This window comes from Myzus persicae, unplaced genomic scaffold (genome assembly GCF_001856785.1).
Source record: "Myzus persicae strain clone G006 unplaced genomic scaffold, MPER_G0061.0, whole genome shotgun sequence".
NCBI lineage: Eukaryota > Metazoa > Arthropoda > Insecta > Hemiptera > Aphididae > Myzus > Myzus persicae.
Window position 1 is genome coordinate 20,640 of NW_019100491.1, and position 27,615 is coordinate 48,254.

At 29.7% G+C, this 27,615-nt stretch overlaps 2 protein-coding genes across 2 annotated transcripts; one reads left to right on the forward strand and one right to left on the reverse strand.

The window, feature by feature from the left end:
• Positions 1 to 1,796, reverse strand: LOC111027711. Its single transcript, XM_022306129.1, has 4 exons — positions 1,137 to 1,796; positions 960 to 1,054; positions 283 to 485; positions 1 to 186 (listed from the first exon to the last, which is right to left on the reverse strand). The coding sequence occupies exons 1-4, from the start codon at positions 1,675 to 1,677 to the stop codon at positions 33 to 35; spliced, it is 993 nt and encodes a 330-aa protein (XP_022161821.1). The 5' UTR covers positions 1,678 to 1,796; the 3' UTR covers positions 1 to 32.
• A 16,196-nt stretch (positions 1,797 to 17,992) lies between these two features.
• On the forward strand, positions 17,993 to 22,619 carry LOC111027703 (piggyBac transposable element-derived protein 4-like; the record flags this gene model as incomplete). Its single annotated transcript, XM_022306122.1, has 4 exons — positions 17,993 to 18,115; positions 21,160 to 21,609; positions 21,669 to 22,260; positions 22,329 to 22,619. Coding segments are annotated over exons 1-4 (1,456 nt in total), but the record flags the coding sequence as incomplete, so codon positions are not given.
• Positions 22,620 to 27,615: the final 4,996 nt, after the last annotated feature.

Here is a 27,615-nt window from a genome sequence, read left to right on the forward strand (position 1 = left end):
AATTGTAATCGACATTTAGAAACTAGAAACAATTATAACTTATTTTTTTTATCAATAGAATTTTTTTTTGATGTTTTTGTTTTTATATTTTCTAAAATATATTGAGGATCTAAAATGTCATCTACCAACAGTCTCTTTCCGTACTGGGGATTGATTATTTCTGGAAGTAAGCATTCTGTATAAAAACTGAAAATAAAATTTGACATTATGTTTATTTAATTATTAAATACATCAAAATCCAATTAGGTATTGTAAATTAAAAAATGCATGTTCAATAATTACACTTTTAACTTCTCAATCATTTTTTCGCGCCAGAAAGAATCATCGTAACTAATTATTTGTATTTCTATCCAATTGGCCGAATAAACAACGAAATAACAAGAATTTCGTTTTGAAATATGCATTTGTCCCTGAACTTGATAGTAGTAACTATGGTCCACTTTTAATTCCATTTTCCCGTTTTCACCAAGACGACAGAAAGTTAACTGAAATCAAATATTATGATAAACTTAAAAAATTAATATAAGGTTCCTCATAAGATGTTATGAAAAAAAAATTTGAGCGTGAATTCTCAATAATATTTTATAAGCGTCTGAAGTTAAAATGGTATCAAATTCGTCAAAATATTGAATATTTTTAAAATATTGTGCAGTTAAAAACTTATTTAATGTTCAATTTTTTTAACTAAGAAATGAAAATTTTAAGCAACTGTAACCAAAAAATTTAAAAATTACATAAAGTAGAAAACTTTTTTTTAAAATTAATATTATTAGTAAAATAATGTGGATGAAATTAGATAATGAAACATAGAATAATGATTTTCATTTTTTTTTTTTTTTTTCGGAATTTAAAAATATTATTTGTGGCTCATTATTGGTTATTAAAACTAATAAAGTATATCAATTGAATTTTTTTCATAGAATCGTTTTTATACAAATAATAAATAATAATACTCTTACTTTTTTACTATTTATAGCTTCTAAAAATGTCTTAGTGTCTTTTACTCCAAATGGACATTTAATTTCAACTATAAAATCATTATTGACAAGACCATCTACAAATTATAATACAACTAATTTAGTAGTATTGATTTAATTAATATCTATAATTATTAATTATACTATAATATATTTTACCAGGAGAAGCTGCTAAATAAGGAAAATGTTCATCAATAATAAGTCCACATTTATTCACTTTGCAATTAATTGTTTTTTCCAATGCGACAATAGCTTGTGGTTCCGTGGCTTTTCCATAATCTGTTGCTTTCGAAGAAAATGTCCTATATAGCAAACTATATACAGTATTTTTGCAAAACGTAGTTTTCCGAAGCTTACAAACGCCACCAAAATTTGACGCTGTGAGTCGATTTCTACGTTCAACGTGCCAAATTTGTGAGTTAGCCTGTTCCCTTGTTTGTTCTTCAATGGCTAACCGTTCACGTCTGTCCAACTGTAATGCATTTATAAAATCTTCTTTTGTTTTTTCTAATACTTCTTTTGGAATATTATCTTCTGGTAATGGTTCAGCTAAACCATAATGTTGATCCGGGCCATTATTACGCTTTTTTTCTGAATTTCCAGAGAAAAGAAGTTTTTTAGATTTGGGCTGGGATCTTTTTTTTTCACTCGATCTAAGGAATTTTTTTCCGATTTCTCCTATTAAAAAAACAATGTACATTTGGTGTATATATTTCGTATAAATAAAATTATAACAATATATTATACCTATACCCAATAAGCGATTGCCTCAAGTACGCGAAGTGCTAGAAATGGGGCACAGTTTGTCCCGTATGTCACTGTATCAAGCTCATACTCGACGAGTTTTTCGAGTGGAGACGAGCGCCAAAACACGTGCTGGAGTGCACGGTACTCCCGTAGGACCAACATTTGGTACATTTTACATATGTCTGCCGTGAATACTATCTTTGGTACACGAAAACGGGTCAGTACATCAACCAGGCGCGGATTCAGAGGGGGTTCTAGGGTGCTATAGCACCCCCCTTAGCGTGTTGCTACCTGGTTAAAAACAAATATTTTACGCTACATGTACTTTTCAGTGGGTCGGGTACGTTACTACGTTATACTAAATTGGTAACAAAATAAAACTAATATTTTTTTTTATATAAGTAATATTTTCCTCAACAATACTGATAAGTGATAACCAGAAGTGATTGGAACGATAAAATATCACAACCCATGGGTATCAAACATGAATATTGTGTTTTGTGTCACACTGATGATGTAGATAATATTACCATTATTACCTATATAGTAGTTTTCATTGAATACCGATTATATTATTTTAAATCCGCGGTATTATTTGTGTATTGCTTTGTTATCATAAATTTGAAAATAATATTTTGTTCATTTGTTGTGTTATACTTATTATTTATTACTAACATTTGTAAATAACAGTACTAAATTATTATATTAATTAGTAATTATATTAAATTAATCATATTATAAATTATAATACAAAATTAACAATGGAACAAAAGAAAAGAAAAAATCTTATACATTCTTATTTCCAAAAAAAAACAGCGGAATAATGATAGTGAACAGTTACAGAATGAAGTAAGTTAGAAGTTAATTAATTTTTTTAATTTTTATTTACTTTAATAAAATAAATTGCTTTGCATTTAACGCTTATGAAAATTTTCAAGCTGGTAAAATGTTGAACCATTAAAAAACAATGCACTCACAGTTGCTTTAGGATCAGAACATTCAGAACATAAAAACTCTAATAACATTTGTCCTTCGGTAATAACTTTAACTTTTGTAGTATTTTTAATGTATTATATTGATAAATTAATTCATTTTACATCAATATAATACATACAATAATTTAGTATTTGCATATTATGATTGTTATATTGCTTATAAAATATTAGGTACTAGTTTGTGAAAATAAAACTGCTTCTGTCAATATGAATGCAAGTGATATTGGGCTTGGTGTTGGTAAGAATATATTATCAGATGAAGAGAAATTTATGATTCTTAAAAATACATGGGCTCCAAATGTAGAGCATAGTTTTCCAGCTATTAAACAAGGGAATCAGACTAGATGTTTTCAGCTTGATTAATTGGTTAGCTTAGAGTGAACTACAAAATGGAGAATTTTGTAAATATTGTGTGTGCTTTGCTCCAAGTAGTGTTTCTAAAGCACATCAGGTAACATTATTCTTTGCTATAATTTCTAATGTACATTACATTAAAAATAAAATCTGTTTAATGAAAATACTACTAACACAGTTTTACTAATTTTAGGAATATAAATTTGAAAACAATTATATTGTACTTAACTAAGTCTAGATGTATTTTAATTTTCAGAAATTAAGTACATTTATTACAACACCTTTTGTTAATTATAGAAAGGCTACTGAACTATTAAACAAACATGGAAATAATGAATACCACTTGTTGTCTGCTGAGAAAAGTAGCGCTTTCATTGACAACTATAATTCTAGTAAATCTGTTAAAACAATTTTAAATAAAAAATCCATGGCTATTATCGATAAAAATAAAAAACGTTTAGTACCTATAATAAAAAGTATTATATTTTATGGTCATAATAACCTTCCTCTAAGAGGTCATCGTGACGATGGACAATTAGAAGTTAACTCTGCTATAACTGGAGATCAAGGTGTTTTTCGCAGCCTATTGGCTTTTCGATTAGATTCTGGAGATGAAATTTTACGTGAACATTTAGAAAATTGTCCAAAAAATGCTACAATGATTAGCAAAACTGTGCAAAATGAAATAATTGAAGTTATTCATGAAGTTCTTGTTAATAATATTGTAACAAATGTTAATTAATCAAAATATTTTTCTATGCTATGCGACGAAACAACCGATATTAGTACCAAAGAGCAAATAACATTTTCTGTCAGGTAAATAATGTTTAAATGTTTTTTATAAAAATTAAATTCTAACAAATAACATTCATTGTTAAAATTTAGATATGTGGACATGGAAAAATATGTAATTAAAGAAGATTTCTTAGGGTTCACAGAATTATTTTCCACAACAGGCATATATATTAAACAAGTTATATTGAAAAAGTTAAATGATTTTGGTTTAAGTTTGGCTAATCTGAGAGGCCAGGGTTATGAAGGTGGCTCTAATATGTCAGGTATGTATTATTATAAAAGTATGTTATTAAAGTATATAAAGTATATTCTTATTAGTTGTTACTTATAGATTATAGGTGTGCATAACGATGTGCAAGCACTTACATTAGAAGAACAACCACTTGCTCTTTATACCCATTGCTTTAGCCATGGATTAAATTTAGCAATTTCAAAAGCATGTGAAATACCGGCAATTAGAAATATGTTTGGAATAGTAGATTCCATATCAGTATTTTTATCTTTATCTGCGAAACGCAATAACACATTAATTAGGGTAATATCTAATGATAGTACTGAATCTCATCCAAATAAAATTAAACTTAAAGCATTGTGTGCAACTCGCTATGTAGAAAGATATAACTGTGTCATTACATTTCATGATTTGTATAAATTAATTTTAATCGCACTTGAAGAATTAGAAAAAGATTCTAATAGAGAAACATCCTATAAGGCAGCAAATTTTAATTCTGGTGTAAGAAGAAGTGAATTTCTAGTGTCTCTTGAGATAGTAGCAAACTTGTTTGTATACACCAAGACCTTAAGCATTCAACTGCAAAGTTCTAAACAAGAATTATCTATGGCTAAGAAAAATATTAAAAATGTAATAGCTCTTTTTAATAGCATACGAGAAAATCCTGAAGATAGAGATCGACGGCATTACCCACGCCTTTGTTTTCAATTGTGGTTCCGTAGCAAACCTTGGTTGGACGACACAATCGACCATACCTCGGACATCAGCAACTGCTGCACCGGATAGGCCGCTGATCGGTGCTGTCTAGTTTGTCAGCCGGAGTCCTAAACGAGTAACACAGGACACAGTTATGGCACTTATTTGGGATGTTGAATCGACAATGGCACGGGCCGTTTGTCAGGTGCCACAATGGTCACGAATATGAATAAGAGCGGGACCCAATAGCACGGCTAATGAATCGTCGTTCCTGCATGTCGTTGATGCAGCACAGAAGGGCGCATCGTCGCTAGATGGGGCGCTCTCTTAAGGCGTCGTGTTGAAAACCCACGAAGCAGCGTATGGTGTTTCTTTGAACATGTTGCACAGCGAAGTCCTGAGTGACATTTGTTGGCCCAATGATTGGTCGATGAATACGTGTAACACACACGGTTATCACGGGCCCATTTGTTAGGAACTTCCAGTACATAACACACCGCATAGCAAACAGTACAGTCTCATGGTACAGTCACAGAACGCTTAATTTAAAAATATTTATTTTTCCGGGCGGAATGTACAAATCCATTTATGTACCTGTATATTTTTTCTTGCGGAATTTACCATAGACTTTATTTTTACCTTTTCATTTCGGGTGGAACTTACAATCTCCCATCAGAACTGGTGAACAGTATCATGTGTAATATTCCACGAACAATTTTAGCCACTTTTGACCCCCTCTTAACTAAAATCTATTAAACATAAACATCTTAAATTTGGCTCATATATTGAGACTTACGAAATACATATATGCTCCAAATTTCATAAACACACCTCAAACCGTTATTTTATTATTTATTATTTTATTATTTAAATATTAAGGTCTCAAAATCGTCATTTTTATCACTGACATATAGATCAAAATTCTAACCCAGTTCCAGATAACCTAGAAAGTTCAAATTTAGTATACAGATAGGTAGTTATGTGAATACAAAGGAAAAAATCAGAAACTTGTACATTTTTATAATGTAATTATAATTCTTAAAGTAATTTATTTTATTATAATTTGTCTATTATTTGATCTATTACATTTAATTTTTTCAATTAATTAATTAAGTGCGTCTAATTTAATGTAATGTTGACTTTTATAGCTCAACAAATATTTACACAGTTGACTTTTTCTACATTGCGTGCGTTCAAACTTACATTAGTACAATAAAAGGCAAAAAACGAAGTTCTAGTACCTAGGTATAAAAATATAAAATACGAATTTGTTAAATGCATTTGCCGTTTTTTTTCTTTTCGTTTATTGCCTTGTCGTTTTTTTCCTAGACTTCAGTAACACAGTAGTTTGAATTATTTTTTGACGAAAACGTTACATTTGATATAATCATTGTTAAGCATTTTATGCATTACACACTTCACAGGGGTGGCACTAGACATTTATTTCTGGGGGGGGGGGGAGGATCCGGGAAAAAAAATTTTCGGTGGGGCAAATATTTATTTTTAATTTGTATATTATTGCTCTATATTTGGATTTTCCATAATACTTTTATTAATGGGATTGATATTTTGGTATATCAGCTATTAAAGACATTTATTTTAATCATATAAATCAGACACTAATGTAAAAGAGAGGAGTAGGTAAACTGATAAAAAGTAAAAATTTGTGTGGATTTTGGTTTTATATTATTTTAAATATTACAACATTTACAACATAATTCGTCGATTCATAATAATCATCCATAATGATGGAGGCAAATTTATCTACAACTATATCTAAATTTAAACTTTTGGATATTCTTTTTTCAATTTTTAATATAACAACAGATGTTAGTTTTTCATTGCACATATGGTTTCTTAAATAAGTCTTTATTTGCCTTAGACTTGAAAATGTTCGTTCCACTCCTGCGCTTGAAGGTGGTATTATAATAGCAATTTTGCATAAGATAAATGTTTCTGAAAAAGCCATTTTATAGTTGTCTAATAGTTTTGCGAAATCAAGTATAGTCTTTATTTCATAATTATTTTCTTCTTTTTGTCTTTTTATTAATTTTAGTAAAAGTTTTAATTCTACTTCTAAGCTGTCTGTATCAACACCATAATGACGTGCAAAAGGTAATATATTGTCAAAATTTAAAAATGTTGAGTTTTTAGGATTTAATGAACTAATTCCATTCAAAATTGGGCTGTTAATTTTGAATCGTCTATTTAATTAATTTACTATCCTATCAATAACAGGATAAAATATCATAAGTCTTAAATCGTCATTATTTTGTATTTTTCTTGATTCAGATATTGTTTCCGTTAAATAATAAGCAAGATTAGCTGGTAGTTTTTTTGTTCTAACTAATTTTCGAGTTTCTTAATTTTAAATGTTATTATTTTTAGTAGTTAAATTAACTTCTTTTATGAGTATACTGAATTTTTCAATATCATTTCTATATTCATTGAAATGTAAAATCAACGCATTAACAAGACTAGAGCTAGAACTTAAATCAGCATCAGATTACTGTAAGTAATCTGAAACAATTTGTAACTCATGTAAGGTTTCACAAAATAAGTGTAAACAAAATAGAAATTCAAAATTAATATGGTCTAAAAGTGAACCAGCTTCTAAGCTTTTTTCAGATTTTGTTTCTAAGCTAACTTTATTAAGTAAAAGCAATATGATTGGTAGTGTTCTTTTTAACAGCTATACAAGCAGCTATTTGGCAGATCCATCTTGTTTCTGAAATACTTTTTAGTTCCACACATTTAGATTTTGGACAATGTTTTTTTTGAAGTTCAATAAATTGAGTGTGCACCGTTGATCTACTCATAAAATTATATATTTGTTGAAGCAATATAAAAAACATTTTTACTTCTGGAATATTCTTACAAATATCAACAACAACTAAATTTAATCTGTGATTATAACAATAAGTATAAATAGCTTGAGGTACTTGACGTTGGAAAATTGCTTGAACACCATTAACATTGCCACTCATTACCGCAGCCCCGTCATAGGTCTGTGCTATACAATTATTAATATCGATTGAACAATTAGCCAATGTACATGCAATGTAATTAAAAAGTGCATGAGCATTTAATAAACAACAAGGTTCAAATCCTAAAAATCGTTCATTAATTGTATTGTTATAAAAATACCGAACCATGATAGAAAGTTGTTCAATTTTCGATACATCTTTAGTTTCATCTGCAAGAATAGCAAAATACTTACATTCTTTTAATTCATTTGAGATTGACTGCAATACCATTTGACTCATTATTGAAAGTAATTCATTTTGTATGGAATGATGTGTATATTTGGCATTTTTTGGTAAGTTTTCAATTTTATTTTTTAATCTTTTATCTTTTTTTACATATAATTCTAATAGTTCAAGAAAATTTCCTTTGTTAAGACTGCTTTCACTTTCAGCATGACCTCGTTGAGCTATGTTTTGGCAGGCAGTATACAGTAAAATTTCAGCAATATTGTAAGGCCGGAATAAGTCCTTTTTGGTGAAAAGTTAAAAGAATTTTATTGAAGTTATTAAGGCCGGAATAAGTCCTTAGATATTATTGAGAGATATTTGAATAAATTAAATTGAGTTTATAAGGCCGCGATAAGTCCTTAAATATATGTTGAAATTATATTGAAGTTTTAATTGTGAATTAGAAAAAAATTTGTAAGGCCGTAATAAGTCCTAATAAAGAAAAAATAAAAAATAAATAATAATAATAAAATATATTAAGAGTAATTAATTAAAAGTAAAATAAATAATTGAATTAAATTAATTTTGTTGAGTGACAATTTATTGAAATATAAGGAATAAAAATATTATAATTGTAGAATTAATTAAAATATTAGAGTAATATTGTATTTGTTGTAATAAATATTTTAGTAGTACGTATTGAATAAATTTATGGGTTTATTGGTGAATAATAAATAAGTTATAGAATAATAATTTTACGTATTAAAATAATAATCGTGTAAAATATTACGATTTAAATTAAATGAATAAATTAATTTAATGAGTCAAGCAAATAAAAATAAGAAAAGTGAAAATAAAAATTTGGTAACAGAAGTTAAAGAGAGGTTGAGGAAACCAAAAGTAAAGAAATAATTAACGAAGCAGTAATAAGCGATAATTGTAGTGAAATAAAAACTATTGACGATAAAAGTAACGATAAAACAGTAATAGGAAGTAACGAATTATTAATTGATTTAAGTACAGACGAGAGATATCAATATTCGGTAGATTTAAATAAGGAAAAATATTTAGAATCTATACGAGAGAAAGATTTACATAATAAAAGTATCCGACCAATTATAGTTAACGAAACTGAACTACGACAAATAGGCACTCGTTCAAAGAAAGGAATAGAACATACTCAATTAGAACCCCTTACAAGAAAACCTAAAAACAAAATGACTGGAACTAAACTCCCATTAGAAAAAGCTACTGTTATGATTCCAACGTGTACAGGAGAAAGAGACGTGTATCAATTTATAAAAGCATGTGATTTAGCGAAAAAGAAGATTTACCTATACTAATGAAATTTATAAATACGAAATTATTTTACCAAGCTCTCAACGTATGTAGATATAGGGACATGTCAGATTGGGAAGGAGTAAAATTAATTTTATTAGATGCTTTTGAACCACAAAGTTCAACATCAACATTACAGGTAGCGTTAAATTCTGTACGTATGCGACCAAACGAAGACGTCGGTTCATATGCTAGACGAGTAGAACAATTATATTTTAACTTATGCGTAGTGAGTAATAAAGGAAAAAAAACGGATCAGGCCACAGTATTAAGAGATCAGTTAAAAGAACAAACGTTAGTAGTATTTATAAAAGGTTGAACACCCAGTTTAAAAACAATAGTAAAAAATAAAAAATCAGTCCCGTGGCACACTCCGATAGCGACAGTCGTGTATAGTAAAGTTTAGTGCGCTATTTACATCACGACGTTTTATCCGATTCTTCCACAAATAAAACCAACATGTACGGGTCAAGGTAAGGAATTAAATAACGTAATTTTAATTTCATATACCTCCGTACAAAATGAGTTTTACTCATCGTACGCCCCCTCCTATCCAAGGAATCTCTGCTTCACCGAAGTACACATCCCCACCTACTAGAACAACTTCTAACAAACTACAGGTTGATATCTCAAAAATTCCACAATCAAATTGCAATCCGTCTCAAAATTCAAAAGCTACAACCAATACAATCAAAAATAATATGATATCATCCAGCCAACAGAAACAACAGCTCCAACCATCACCTACCACCACCACCTTTAATCCAATAATTACATTCGCCGAAACATTAAGCAACAGCTCATATCCGAAAAAAGAACAAGCCATTGTATTCGATACAGTAGATGAAGTGTCCCAAATAGAATACATAAAAAAGATTGGGGACATCGTTGAACCCAAAAATATAATCTCCGTTCTCAGAATTTCAAAAAAAAGATTTTGCATCTTCCTAAACTCCAAAGAATTAGTTAACGAGCTTATAACTAAACATAAGACAATCGAAATACAAAATAAATCTATTCTTATTCGTCACTTATATAACCCAGATAAGCGATTCATACTAGCAAACGTATATAATCATATCCCTAATAGTATCATATTAGAAGCATTACGTTACCATACTATTATCCCCTCTAGCCCTATCACCTGCCTCAGAGCCGGTATACAACTTGAGGAATATACCCACATACTCAGTTTTAGAAGACAACTATTTGTTAAAGCCGAAGATATAACCAAAATGCCGAGCTCCAAACTCATAAACTATGACGGAACAAATCACCGTATATTCATCCTTGACGATCAAGTAACGTGTTTCAGCTGCAAGATGACCGGCCACGTAGCCTCAAAATGCCCGTTTAGCATTGAATCACAGGCCGACAACATTGAAGATTGTAGTGAACCTCCTGACCTCATTAATTTTATAGATAACACAGACTCAAATACACTCACGGAAAATACAAGAAATAATGACAATTTAGAAATGGAAATAGACCAGACCACGACAACAACCGATAAAGGAGGTATTAAAAGAGCGGCATCAAACTCCACCACTTCCAACGTCACGCAGGAACCAATTAGTGTAATTAATAAAACCGGCACAAAAACCACCGATGAGAAAAAACAAACTATTACTGTATCTAATGCAACAAAAATCCAAAAGATCAAATTATCAAAAAATCAAAAACAGTATTAAGATCAAATTCAACAGAAAAACTCATCGAAAATATAAACAATTATATTGAACCGGCTAGAAATTTATTTGATAATAATAAAGACATAAATATAGATTTCGATCAACCTAAGAACATAATAATACATATAAATGGTAACGCAGACCCTATCGATATCTGCAAACATTACGGAACAGATACCAAAACTTTACTAAACACAATTGAGTTGGTCAGGCCGGCAATTAAATCGCAAAGCTTGAAAAATAGGCTAACACGCTTATCAAACAAACTATTTGAATCAATTAATCTAGAACTCAATGTAGCAACTACCTTAAATACGGAAGGCCACTCATTACCCAATGATAACCCAACCGATTAGTAAAGCCATTAACTCTATCGCCAAATATAACAATATCTCACACATAATATATACCCAAATATACTCATAATTAGATATTGCATATTTGTTTCCTTTTAATATTTTTGGATTTTTGTCAGTATTCTCTACGAATCATCATAATTTGAAGCAAATGGTGAAATTTTTTTTTGCATATTTTTGCATATTTCAATATTATTGCATAATTTTGCATATTTAGGCAAAATTCAAAATGTATTGCATATTTATTGCATTATGAAGCAAAAATTTAAAAAAATGTATAAAATAATATAGTATAATCAAGTAGAAAAATTAAAAATACATTTTATGGGCACGACGTAAACTTAATAAAAAACTGGAAACTCAAAATATGACTTTACATGAAAGCTTTCCAATAATTGACGAGATCAAAGAAAAAAATAATTCTATTCCTGGGCCAAAAGGTGCAACACTTACTACAAAATTAAATGAGCTTTCCAATAAAAATAAAGGTCTAGAAATTCTACGAAAAATAAATGCAGTATTATCAGGCGAAAACGTTCAGCTCGAAGATGTTTATCAAGACCCGAAAATAATAAGTTGCTTCAAATATGCCCCAACAACTTCGGTTGACGTCGAACGTTCGTTTTCAGTATTTAAAAATATGTTAACTGATAAACGTCATAGCTTCACTGAAGAAAAACTTGAAATGCATATTATGATCATTCATTTTATTAGTAAATAAAATTAAAAAAATTTAAAGAGAAATTTATATAAGTATTTAATAATTTAGTATTTAAGTAAGTAATTGTTAGAAGAAGTTTAATTTGTAAAATTTTAAATAAATAAAAAAAACGAATTTCATGATTTTTACTGCATATTTTTGCATATTTTCATGATTTTTACTGCATATTTTGATACTTTTTAGTGCATAAAAATCCGCGCTCTAATTATATATATTTAGTTTAAGGCCAAAATAACATTATGATATATTATATTATATTATATACTATGTTATATACTATGTTATTATACATCGAATAGCGGCGCCTAGAGTCTCAAGGCCCACAACACACTCAAAATAACTATACGCGACAACCAACTAATTATAATACTCCAGGAACTGTCATTTGTACATATTGTAAACTGAATGGACATGACATCTCCACATGTTACTAAAAGCAAAATAATGATCGTAATGCTTCGGGAAACTTGCCAAGATCGGGCGAGACAAGTGGTGCTTGACCGATAAATTTAATAGCCACTGTAGAGGAGGAACAAAGCGATGTTTATACAACGTATCAGTAATCTTAAATAACAATCATCTTACTTGTCAATCTGCCAACTTAAAGGGAAAGTTCGCTGAATTATTAGTAGACACTGGAAGTGAAGTTAATTTAATAAAATTAGGTGCTTTAACAGGAGAAACACTTGTACAAGAAAATAAAAAAATATATTTAAAGGGAATTAATGATAATATAGTATCAACAGTAGGATTAGTAAAAATAATTTTAAATGTTGATAATAATGATATTGAAACAGAATTTCAAGTAGTAAAAAACTCGTTTCCTATACCAAAGGATGGTATTTTAGGACATGATTTTTTAATAAAAAATAAAGCAATTATAAATATAGCTAATAATTCGTTAATAATAAATGATAAGTTAATTAATAAAGATAATTTAAGTTTTACATTAAACCCAAGAACAGAAACAGTAGTTACTGTGCCAATTGCCGACAACACTACTATGGAAAATAAAAATATTTTAATTTATAAACGAGAACTGATTAATGATATGTACTGTGCCAACGTAATAGGAACAGTAAAGTCAGGGAAAATAACAGTTAGTATATTAAATGTTTCTGAAGTAACAAAAGAAATAATTGAAAGTACTATTAATAACATATTATATGAACCTTCAAAAAATTATAGTATACACGAAATACATACTGACAATAATAATGAAAATCGAGTGAATAGAATTTTGAATTTAATACGAAGTGATCATGAGGAAAAATAGTCTATATTTGAGATATGTGAATGATATGCAGAAATATTTCATTTGGAGGGAGATCGGTTAACTTTTACAAATGCTGCAGAGCATGTTATTAATTTAAATCATAATCAACAACCTATTTATCAAAGACCCTATAGATTACCTCACTCACAACAAGCAGAAATTAAGAATCAATTAGATAAAATGGAACAAGATTTAATAATAGAACCTTCTAATTCACCATGGAATGCACCCTTATTGTTAGTTAAGAAAAAGGCTGATGCCAGTGGGAACGAAAAATTTCGTATTGTAATAGATTTCAGAAAATTAAATCAAGTAACACTAAATGAATTTCACCCTTTACCAAATATCACAGAAATATTAGATCATTTAGGACAATGTCAATTGTTCAGTTTCATCGACCTCGCCTCGGGATATCTTCAGATTCCTTTAGCTAAGTCATCACGTGAGCTTACAGCTTTTTCAGCTAATAATGCACACTATCAATTTAAACGAATGACAATGGGAATGACAACTAGTCCATCTACATTTCAAAGACTAATGGATAATGTATTATCTGGGATAATAGGTATTAAGTGTTTAGTATATCTCGATGACATAATAATACATGGGAAAAATTTAATAGATCATAATAACAAACTTGTAGATGTGTTTGAACGATTGCGATTGCATAATTTAAAAATACAACCGGACAAGTGTGAGTTTGTGAAACGAGAATGTATATATTTAGGTCATGTTATATCAGAAACAGGAATAAGACCAGATCCTAAGAAAATCCAAGCTGTTCTAGACTTTCCAGAATCTAAGAATGTTAAACAAATTAAATATTTTCTAGGATTATCAGGATATTATAGGAAATTTATTGAAAATTATAGTAGGATTACTAAACCAATAACGCATTTATTAAAGAAAGATATAAGGTTTGATTGGAATGACGAGTGTGATCGAGCTTTTGGTAAATTAAAACATGCATTATGCACTGAACCTGTATTACAATATCCCGATTTCACCAAAGAATTTATTTTGACAACTGATGCTAGAGGAAAAGCGTTAGGAGCAATATTATCGCAAGGAGAAATAGGTAAAGATCTACCTGTAGCTTATGCTTCTAAGACATTAAGTCAGAGTGAACTAAATTACTCAACAACTGAATTGGAATGTTTAGCTATAGTATATGGAATAAAGCAATTTAGACCTTATCTTTATGGAAGAAAGTTTACTATCTTAAGCGATCATAGACCATTAGCTAGGTTATTTAATTTAAAGGATCCGTTATCAAAGTTAGCTAGATGGCGAATACAGTTAGAACAGTATGATTATGTTATAAAATATAAACCAGGAGTCCAAAGTGGTAATGTAGATGCTTTGTCTAGAATGTTTTCAATTAAGGAAATTAAAGAAATTAAAGGAAATTTATACACTGCTCTGTTAAATTTGAAACATTTTTGTGAAAAAAATTCCTCAAATAAATTAATAATGAAACAATTAGGAAGAATTGATGGATTAGAATTGACAAAGGTTAGAGCTATGATTAGATATATCTTTCGAAACACCGACATAGAGATTCTTATTTGTTCAAAATTAGAATATACAGAGGAAGAAAAATTAGTTATATTTAAACAATTTCATAATTCAGTGTTAGGAGGACATGCCGGAATAGGAAAAACAGTTTACTATCAATGACATTGTTTTACGCACTAATTACTACTACTTAAGTCTTAAATTAACAAAATTCAACATTTTTATAATATTAATTATTACCAAATATGAACACAGAAGAAATTAATAATGTTCTCCAAACTGGTAAGGAAAATGTATATACCTATATAAATAAATAAATAATTTTAATGACTTATTGTAAATAGACTCTGAAATGGAATTTTCCGAGGATTCTGGTTCAGATTATATACCACCCAACTTTTCTAATCGATTATATGCCAGTGATTCAAGTTTAGATGATATTCTACCACCCAACTCTCCTAATCGATCACATGTCAGTGATTCAAATTCAGATGATAATAATATAGCATTCTTCTGAAGACCACCATGGTTTCAGTTTTTTGACATTATCTTTAAGCACATCCATCATCAAATACCAGGACTTATTGTTATACTGGCTAAGATAACATTAAGTGTTCTTTTGCAAGGCAACGTAAACATTTGCGATAAGAGCCTATAACATTTCGGACATCTTTTATATAATGAGAGGCTCAGCATTTTTTCTTCTAATGAAAATCGACGACCATTACTGTTTTTGTTTGATTCACGGATCTGAAGTCTTGTAAAAAGTGATGCAGCAGCAGAAAGTTTGTCAGACAATTTGTCAATTAAATACGTGTTGGCAAATTTGTCAGCTTCCCGTAATCGTGTTTTGAATAATGCCTTTTTCGTATTCATTCGACGATATTTTTTATGATATTTGTAGTTACTTTGTAAAAACGTTTGCACCTAGGTGTTAACGAGTTACATTTTTTCACTCCAATGCTAGCTAACAAACCTATACATATACAGTGAAACCTCCCTTAACGGACACCTCTAAATAGCGGACACCTCCAAATAGGGGACGTTTTTTCGGGGACGGGGACATTTTTACTATTTATGTATAGGAAAACCTCTAAATACAGGACACTCTAAATAACGGACATTTTTATGACACTGATATTAATAATTTTTATCTTAAATTAAGAATTATTTTGGAATACCAGAATAAAAACCTCAATTATTAAGTTATCTTATGTGTACATTATTAAACTGTATATGAAAATCTTATTTTTTCCGTTCAGTCACTTTATCGCGCCAACGAAATATTGTAACTATATTATGCATTGTCCTATGTGCGTTTAGTTGTGTTTATGATGCCAGTATACGAACGTTTTGGCATTGCTAGCAGTAGAAGGCATACGTAAATATATTTCTTCTATCGAGATACAGAATAATTAATTGTACTCAAACAAAGTAAAATTAAAAAATGCCTTAACACACGAAATAATTACGCTTGCCATTAGTAAACAAACTAAAGTAACAGATTTTATTCAGAAAATAAATGTTAGTTTTTATTTTTATCGTGTACCTATTTAGTTAATGTAAAAATAATATAAAATAAAATTATTGAATTTATTTATCTATTGAAAAAAATGTTTTCCTCTAAATAGCGGATACCTCTAAATAGCAGACAAAATTTCGGCGACTGAGAATGTCCGCTATTCAGAGGTTTCACTGTATTTAAAAATCAAAAATAGTTAAGAAGTCTAAATTATTTACACAAAACATATAATATTATTATTTAAATATAAACCAACCAAAGCTTTTATTGGACTTCGGAACTCGAATAGATTTAGAAGGAACTGTTTTTAAGCCATTAACATTAACTAGATGCATTACATGCACATTCTTAGCATTAACTATATCATTGGAGACAATATCAACAAGCATATTATTGACTACAGGTTCAACATGTACACTATCTATATTCACAATAGTTAAGTGATAAAATAAATATTATAGATTATACATAAGCAAAAACTCTAAAATTACCTGCAATGAAGTCCACATCATTTAATGAATGGTCTAAAAACATACACCAGACATAAACGAATCATTGACATTTTGCTGGTCATGTAGCTCATTTTCTGTAACTATATATTATATATTCAATAGATTTAAATAATTGTATGTAATTATTTGCAAACATACCTGTGTGTTGAACATTTTCTTTTAAGATATCATCATTAACCATTTCTCTATTTGGCAAGTTGATGGAGGGGTATGCATTTGCATTTAGCTTTTTAGTACCAGGACTCGTACAGTCATTAGTAAAATGTAAAGGACAGATGAATTTTTTAGTATACACAGGCATCGGATTCATGTCTTCCAAACCACCTACAATCCTCATCCAACTTTTAAGTCTTTCCATATCATTGCAAGGATTTGGAAACCGATGACATACTACACCTAAAAAAAATAAAACGCGACATATGAAAAGGGCATAACCTTATCTAGTACAACAAAATAATAAAAGCATACCTTTTGATTGACAGTCACGTACAATACATTTATATGCATTTTTCGGAGGCATTATTACACATTAATACAAAACAATAACGAAATTTGAAAGCTTCTTTTTCACAGTCACGACGCGAGTTGAAATTTGTTGTTGTCAATGAAAACACCAAAGAGACATGTGGTCGGTGGAGGGCAAAAACTCAGTTGTGGCACTGGTGGACCGTCGTCGCGATAACGAATAATCGCTGATACGCCGGACTGCTAGTGGCGCGACCGGTGGGCGTACGGTATAAACTATACTGAACATATTGTTCCCATAGAGTTGCATCAGCCTGGTACCCACCGCCGTTGTCAGAGTTCGTTCTATAATATATTTACGCTTCACATCGTCCCTCAACTTTTGATTACAGAATCAATGCGGTGAAGTACGTGTGCCATTGTCGGCATCTAATTTACATAGCGTTTTGAGCGCAAGCGGGCGATTCAGTTATTGTTATTACGAGTTACGATATGTCATGTAATTGTTTAATGTACTTAAGGCAGTAACGGGCACGGCGGTAGTAAGCCACACGTCTTGTTGTAATTGTATCGCGCGCGAGTGCGAGTCTGCCGGACACCTAGATGACGTCGGGAATTCGCCGCCATCAGCCAGGATCGTGGATTGCAGCACCAGAGCGGGCAAGCAGGCGTTATAGATGGTATGGTCGTTTCTCACATGAACAGTCGAGCGGTCGGCGGCAACCGGTAATGTGTATCATCATAGTCAGTGACGGATTGGGCCATAGGGAAATCGGGAAATCTCCGATGGGCCGCGTACTAAGTAAATAGCAGAAAAGTAGACTTAAATATAACCTAATAAATACTACCGTTGATTTTAAATTATTCATTCTATAATCAATCATCAATGATATTAGTGATATTACGTAATAACAGTCTATAATATTATAACGTAAAGCGCTGTAAATTGTAATAATATAATGTAAAAGCGTGAAAATTAAATGCAAAGTTCCTGATATATTGTTACAACAGCAGTTAGAAAATTTAAAATACATAATCACAATTTTTTATAAGTATTTACAAACGCTTCCACGCAAAACTCCAATCCAACTCCAACCAGCTCATCAGAGACCTTGCTACACCAGCACTACCCGGAAATCCAATTAGACGACTCAAGCGGAACTGGTGCCGCGACTTAAAAATTTTATAAACTGCTTAAATGTAAATGTCATTGTAATAAATTGTAAATATTATTGTAAAGCCACTAGGTGTCTCTAATGAGAGATTTCCTACCATGTTGTCATTAGTTCATAGTTGTTCTTTCTTTTCACCATAATTATTACTTATTGTACAACACCGTATAGATTGTAATATTTCAAAATAAAATCATATTTTTTTAAAACAAAAAAAGCATTTAAAGTTTGAATTTTGACAAAATTTATCAAATATTTTACTAAATAATTATTTTTTATTAAAAAATTACCAAAATTAATAGTTATCGTTGATTGAGAAAATGAGTAAGTGACGGCAAATTGCCGTATCATAGTCATGCAATGCAAAAAGACCAAGTATAGGTACCTACTCAAACAAATTCTTACCAAAAAAAAAGTTATTTATATAGTTTACACTAGCGCCTGGCCGCCCCCTTAAATGTGTCAACAATTGGCCGCTCGGGACAACAGTACCCTGTAGCTCCCCCCTAAATACGGCCCAGTAGGTGGGTGGGCAGGCGGGCTGATTGATCCTATGGACCAAGAATAATAAAACATCTTTTGAATAACTCGGAAAACATTCTGAAACAGATTAAACAATTTAAAGATTTCTATTGCAATTGTAGAGAGATCTATTGAATGTATTATAAAAAAAATATAATTGACTAATTTTATAAGTAATACCATCGATTATGAATACTAGTAGGTACCTATTTATATATTTATAATACTATAGTTATACCAAGTAAGATTTAAAGGGTGTTTATAGTTTACTTTTTCTATACCCAGGTAGCTAAAAGACAACTCATAGATCATTTTTTTTTCATCTCACAAAAAAAAAATATTATGATCAAATGATCAATGGTAATACTGTAATACAGCGGTTCTCCCCATTTTATATCCGCGTACCACCTGCACAGTTTAAAAATTGGCATGAACCACTAGATAAAATAACGTTTTTTTTGCTTATCAAAAATGTTATTTTACATGTAAGTATACGGAATTTTATTTTATTAGGAACTACAAAAAAAAAATAATAATATTATAATAATATAAGCATTTGCAGATGCATAAAAAGAAAATTAAATGAGTAAATTATTATTTATATTATTATTTATTATTAAATATATCAAATATACCAAATCATTTCTAATATGAACGATTTGTTCCATTTTTTTATTTTATAAAGGTAAAATGGAGATGTTCTTAATGTACCACCTATATATGAGATTTCCGCGTACCACCGGTTGAGAAACGCTGCTGTAAGAGGTAGCAATAGACAAAAGTGTTCCTTTCCAAACTACAAAGATATAATATGGGGTTGTGTAGCAATTTGTAAGCTTGATATTGTAGAATATACATCGTTTCTCATCATTGCTTTAAGGAGTGAAGAGTGAATACACTTAGACACTTCATTTTGGTGGACTATTGTCGTTGATTTTGCTTACAGTTTGTTTTTGCATAATTAATATCAACTAACTTGTAACTATTTGCAACATGCGTTTTAAAAGATATTTATATTGGATGGGCCAAAGTACACTGACTGACAGATATGACGGAGTTATAAATAAACTAGTAGAAAAATCCCCTGATTAAAGTTTTTAAATAAAATTAATTAGAAACATCTAGATCAATTCTATACAATATATGAACTCCTTTTTTTTATTTATTTTAAAAATAATTGTGTCTGAAACGACCTTGTTAGAATCAAAAACCAAATGCAAAAAATTATTTTTGTAACACTATTATATCACACTGTAAACAATTTTTGTTGACTAAATCGCATTTAACAGGTTGACTGCCATGTGTACATTTTTTTGTACACTAACAAATCTCCATACTTGTATATGCAAATATTTTTATACAAATAAATAATTTGCAAAAACTTCTTTTTTTTATAATTTTGTTTTTTTGTTTATTACTTGCAAGTCCTTTTTTAGTTAATATTTTAAAAAATAATGTTGTGTCAGATAAATGTACACGTGGCCTACCAGACCATCAACACGTTAAATGCCGCGGTCGGCGGGTAGTCGAAAATTTGTATAGGCGTCTTTAGCTTTATTATAGTTAAGCTTTATTATATTTTTTAGTCTTTATTATATCTAGACATTATTCTTATAATATACAGTTGAATAATTATTAATGGTATTATTTTACTTATATATAAACTAAAATAATACGAAGAACTTACGTAATAATATAATTTCGTTTTAATTCGTATATGTATATATTATTCATTGCTACAGGTATTTTTAAATTGTACTATTCTATTTTATTATATTTCTATTTTATCACGGCATCGATAGTCTGCCACCACACTATCGCTTTCATATGTGTTGATTTATGTTAGAATCTATTTTTGTACTTTTACAATTCATTTTATTCGATACAATTTTCTTATCTACTTCAGAAATAAAATATTATTGTGTAATGATTTAAAGCAGTTCAGTCGTTCAGTGTCATTTGTATAGTTCGATGTGTGTCGTGTGTGTCATATTCATAAATTTGTATTAGGTGTTTGTAAAAAGTGTAGCTTATTTTATATAATATTACCTCAAAATGAATCAGTGTCAAATTTAGGATTTACTTGATGAGAGTGAAACCAATTCAATAAGCTCGCTTTCATCTTTCGACGACACAGACGACGATCCTAATTGGGAAAATGATGATATTGACAATCAAGGAGAAAACTATAGATCTGAAGAAGAAAATGAAGTAACAAGTGAGTGGATAGATATTTTTGAACAACCAAATATGAATTCAAATATAGTTTTTAATCCAAATAATGATGACGTTGGTATAAACCCAGACATTAAAGAAACTATGGTTTCGTTAAGACCTTTTGATTTTTTTTCTCTATTTTTTGATGACAAAGTAATAAATCTCATAGTAGTAGAAACAAATAAATATGCTCAGGATAAATTGAAGAAACAAGGAAATAGTCGTAGTGCAAGAATAACAAAATGGACCAATACTGATAAAGAAGAACTTAAATGTTTTTTTGAAATAGTAATGTGGATGGCCGGATGGGTTTGAATAAAAAGCCAAGTATTGCTCATTACTGGAAATCTGATAATTTTTTATGTAAGTGTGAAATCCCAAAATACATGTCACGAAATAGGTTTGAGTTGATACTTTCTGTCCTCCACGTGTCAGATAATAGCAAAGTACCTCCAAACAATCGTCTATACAAAATTCAGCCATTAGTTGACATCTTAGTAAATAAGTATAACAATGCCCTAATACCAGAAAAAAACTTGTGTATTGATGAATCGATGGTTCCATTTTTGGGTCGTCTTTCTTTCCGCCAATATATAGCCGATAAAAGACATCGCTATGGAGTAAAAATTTTTAAACTATGTACTCGTGGCTTTTATACATCACAGTACAAAATATATGCCGGAAAAGAAGCTGTTCCTGGGCAACTTGTATCTTGTAAAGTTGTTATGGAACTTATGCAGCCTTACTTGGACAGTGGAAGGGGTTTATACGCGGATAATTGGTACACCAGTATTGATCTTGTAGAAAAATTACTTGATAGACAAACACATTTAGTGGGAACGCTAAGATCCAACCGAAAACGGAATCCAAAAGAGGTGATAGCCAAAAAACTAGTTAGAGGAGGAGTAATTTCAAAACAAAATCGACGTGCTTTTATGGTACTGAAGTGGAGAGACCGACGTGATGTTTTAATGTTAAGCACAATGCATACACATTTAATGATAAATGTTAACCAAATGTTATTGCAGATTATAATACAGGAAAATCGTATATCGATTTGACAGATCAAATGGGCTCATATCAATCTTGCCAAAGGAAATCTCTCAAATGGTATAGAAAAATAATGTTTGATATAATATGTAACACATCTATGATCAATGCTCTATCATTGTATACTGGTGTAACTAGAAATAGAATGAAACTTGTGGAATTTAGAGAAGCTGTCATTCAAGGATTGTTGAGGAATAAAACTACAACACACGTACCAACACAAAAAATAAATGAACATTTATTGGAAAAAACATCAAAAACTGGAAGGTGTAAAAGATGTTATGAAATCATCTCTAAAGAAAAAGATAATACATTTTTTAATATTTCCTTTTCTATGAATTAATAAATATTTATTTATTTATAGGAACAAATGTAGCTAGAAAAAAAACAAAAAGAGTGAAGACAATGTGTACTACTTGTGAAAACCATTTTTGTACAGAATGTTTTTTTGTAAACCATAAAGCAAGATTCAATTATTAAGTATTTTTATAATATAAGTAATTCTTTTGTGAATTTTTTTCAAATAAAACGTATTCGAAAGGTCAAAATAAAAACTTGATTTAAATAAGAAATATCCATTTCCTATCTTCGCTGAGTAGACAAAACTGGTCCTAGGGGCCTCAATATTTAATTCCAATATTAAATCAGTACAGACGTGTACACATTTCTGTATACGAAATTTGTTTTAAAAAAAAACTCGTGTACAATATAATGTACACGAAAAGAAAAATGGTAAGTAAAGGAGTGTACACAATTGTGTACACACGGCACCGGGTAAAAAGTATCAAAAATCATTGTGGCAGTCAACCTGTTAAAATCTGCACGTGTGATGGCGTGATGCATCCCTACTGTGTTTTCACCTTACTTAATCTTCCTAGGTACCCAAACCTATACCGTACGGCGTATACTACTCTAGTAATAAGATAGTAGGTACGTCTAAAAAAATATTTTATCATATGGTTATTTAAAAATTAATTTTTCATAATTTTGAAATTGAACTCTTAAGGGGGATGCAACCCACATATTTTTCATACGTTTTAGACCAATAAGCGGTGGTAAATTACACATACTTCGGAATGTCCGATTTAAATTTTTTATACATATTTGAATTCATTGATAAATTATCTAGGTTTCTTAGGAAGTTGATTTTCAATTTTCAATTTAAAATGACCTTAAAATAACCATTTTTTTTTTAGAAATCCCATGAAATTATTGCATTACATTTGTACTAATTTTGGGCACATCTGATTTTTAAAAAAAAAGTTCTTCCCAAGAAACATAGTCTAGAAGTTTATAAATTCAACCATTTTTTCGAAATTACAATCGAACTTCGGGAAGTATGATTAATTTACTACCACTTTTAGTAGTTTTATAGTCATGCAAAGAAGAATATATTTCATTTTTTGCGATGTATTGACATGTGCGTGCGCGTGTGAGAGTTCCGGCGTGGTTGCCCGACTCGACGTGCAGCGATTCTCGGAAACGATAACGGATTACGTACACTAATGTTCATTTACTATTCACACCTAGATACAGTATTCATTTATATGTCACATGAATTGCCTAAATATTACTCCTTAAAATATGCTACGGTGCAGCAGATTTTAGATTCTGAGCGGAACGATGAATATTGAATTGATTTTACAAAGATGTGTGTATTTTATGTAAATTATAGGTGTACTTACATAATTTATATTTTAAAAATTGAATCTATCTATAGTGGGAACTTTTCTGATGCCAAAATTGAAAATTGTATTCTCAGTACTTATCAAAATTAAAAATAATTAGGATAAACAAAAAACCGGAATTATTTACAAAACTAGTAATCAACATAATCGGATTTGTTTTTTTTGTTCTAATTCAAAACAAAATATAACCATGGACTTGAAATGTTTACTAAATATTCATATAAGCATTTACAAGACATACTATATAATTTTCAAAATATTTTATATTCTATTAAGTTTTTATTTCAGAAAATAAAAATACGCAATCAGAAGATTTTATTGAATTCAAAAATTAAAAAATTCACGATTATGTATTGTAAAAATTGTTTTATAGATAAAAAAATGTTTAATATTTTGTGTTCATATCTAAATTTTCCAAACAAAAATTATAAAAAAAAATTGCAAATAACAAATTTCTGTACTTGGGACGAATTTTATAAATGGGTTTGGTGGGAAAAACAGTGACTGATAAAATTTGTAAATAGACACTATTCGCAAACTGCAGTCTTGAAAATAACACGACATTGAGTACGATATGTGGTATAAATACACAACAATTGCGCAAATTATTAGTTTTTAAATTATAGTGCAGTATGAATAATCATGCACGGGTCATGTACATTTTGAATTTTGCAAATTTTTCGATTTTTAATAAATATCAACAATAACACTATTATAATAGGTTATAGGTATGTGTTTTAAAAAAAAAAAAAAAATAGTAGCCTGGTAAAGAAGATATATTCCATATTATATTTAGCGTGTGCTCGCGACATGCCAAATAGGTCTGCGCACACGCCTATGTTGTTATGTACTTATGTCTCAGTTTTTCACCAATTCTCGCAAAATATTGATAAAGGTTTTGTGTCGATATCTATAATACTGATACTCCAAAGCGGATAGGCCAACTTTAAGTTCATAATATTATGTATATCTTATAGCGGTATTATAACAATAAAATGTTATAATTCAATATTCATGAATCATGCGATTATTAAACAAAAATCGTTTCTAATTCAATTATTTTAACCAGAAATGTACAAACTTCAGTCCCAAATAGGGTGGGGGCTTAAAGGGCCAATCACCCACAAAAATGTTCATAAGCTTATTCATTATAATTAAAGTAGGGTTTTTGCTACCCCAAATCTCGCTATTTGCTATTCGTTATTTGCGTCTGTGAAAATCTATCATTGAAAAAAAAAATTAAAATAATAACAGAAAAGCTGTTTACGAAGTGTCAAATGTGAATGGTCTTATCCAAAATAGGCTATATAATTCAAACTGTATGTTTTCGGAGTTTTAAAGGACGCCTATAAAATTCCGGAAAAATAACTGCAGGAGAGTAATAATTTGTGAATTCAAATTCCGGACCGTAAAATTAACAGAAATTAATATGTGTAGAACACAAGCCGAATTGAAATCTAAGTGTACGGGACGTAATCTTGAGAGAAAATAATAGGACGGAACGGAAATTAATTGGAATTAAATATCGATGAACGTAAAACGTCCGGAAACCAAAATTCAGGGATGCCAATAAAATTCCGGAAAAAAAGTCACCGGAATTATGAAATAACAGAACGTAATATAACCGTATTATTAAATTGAAAGAATTATAAATATATTGAAAACGAAATTCCGGACCGTAAAATCCACGGAATTAATATATCTTGACTGTAATATGTATAGAACTTAAAATTAATGAACAAAATAAAATAGGAAAACTAAATTCTGAAATTTAAACTGTAAAATTACTAGAGTATAATTTGTGTAGAATACAAAGCGAATTGAAATTTTAGATTACGGAACGTAATAACGAAAGAAAGTAATAAGGCCGAACGTAATTTTACCGGAATTTAATAACAATGACCGTAACACGCACGGAATGTAAACTTCCAAAAAAATGTAGGATAATAGTATTAACATTTTTGATCAGTGTTATAGTATAGTATATTTTAGTTTTTGACTGGTAGGAATGGGGTGGGGTTGAACCAGGTGCGGCTCCAGGGGGGGGCTAGGGCTATTACTGTATTTCTAAACAATTTTATATACCGATAAAAGTCTTTGGAGCCGCCCGCCCGCCCCTGGGTTGAACCAGGTTTCTGTTAGAAAATTGGATCTATAGTATGTCATTAATTTACTTTAGCGCGGAGTTAAAAACAAAAATTCAAACTTCCTAATACATTTTATTTTTTAAAGTATAATATACAGTATGTCCCAGAAGTATCTCTTAGTATCTCCATGGAAAATCAATATATTTAAATGCCGTTTTTTTTACAATAATAAGTATGGATTTTCTGATAGAATAACATAATATTCGATTTTTGTTTTCAAAAATTCAAAAATTATCAAAAAATTTTTTTTGGCAAATAAGTTTTTTTAAATTTCAAAGATAGCCATTTTGTTGATCTATTTTTTAAAATGGTTCAAAAAAAAAAATATTGAAATGTAATGAAAATTGCCCAAGTTACAGCTAATTATTATTTTGAATTTCTAAGAATAATAACAATAAAAATTAATAGTTATACATACGGAATTAGCAAAATACGATTCCCATGTTAATTATTACAATCACACTGATTTTTCGGCTAAAATTAAACTTCTGGGACATATGTTCTCTATAATATCATTCGAGTGAAACCACACCTAACTGACATCCCTAAATATTGGACCTTTTTTGGGAACACAAACTACAACATTCCAACAAACTGAACCCTCTGAATGGTTGTCAACATTTCAGTGACTGAGAATGTCCGGTATCTAGAGGTTTCAATTTATAAGTTATTATATTTTTATAATTATTACACTTTAAATGCTTATAAAAAAAAATTGTTCCTATGTATTTTTAATATTTTTCAACTGCTATTGTAACAATATATTATCAGGAGCTTTGAATTAAATTTCCAAGCTTTTTTACCCAACAAATAAAATTGTATTGACATTTATAGAAAAAATAACCAAAAAAATTGGAAACTGAATATGTAAACAGTTTTGACCTCCCCAATGCACCAATTACATTCACTTTACCATCGAGAAAGATACTCAAGTTGAAAATCGAAGCATTATTTCAACTAGTTATATCATGTACACACTACACAGACAAAAATAAAAAAAACCAATACATTTATCTCTCCTCTCAGAATCTAAAATATGAACCAATGTAAAATGTAAAATGTTCATAAGTAAATAAATAAATCGAGTATTAAGTCCATGCGTCTATATATTATTATAAAGCCATATAAAATGGTCAGAAAATGTATCGTAAAATTGACATAAAGAATAAAAAGAAGGTGGGTAAGTGGATGTCGCTCTGCTGTACAGTAGGTTACAAGTGGGTCACTGTAATGGATGGTGTTAAATTTGAATTCAATGTTTAATATCATTGTATAAGAAAAACGATTCTGAGCGAAAACGGTCAGTCAGCTTATGGTATTACTAAATAATATATTTGATGATATTAAGGTGAATAAAGTAATTTATATTTAACCTATATTTACGTGGAATCTTGTTTTAAATTTTCAATCCTTAGCTATAAAAGCTGAAC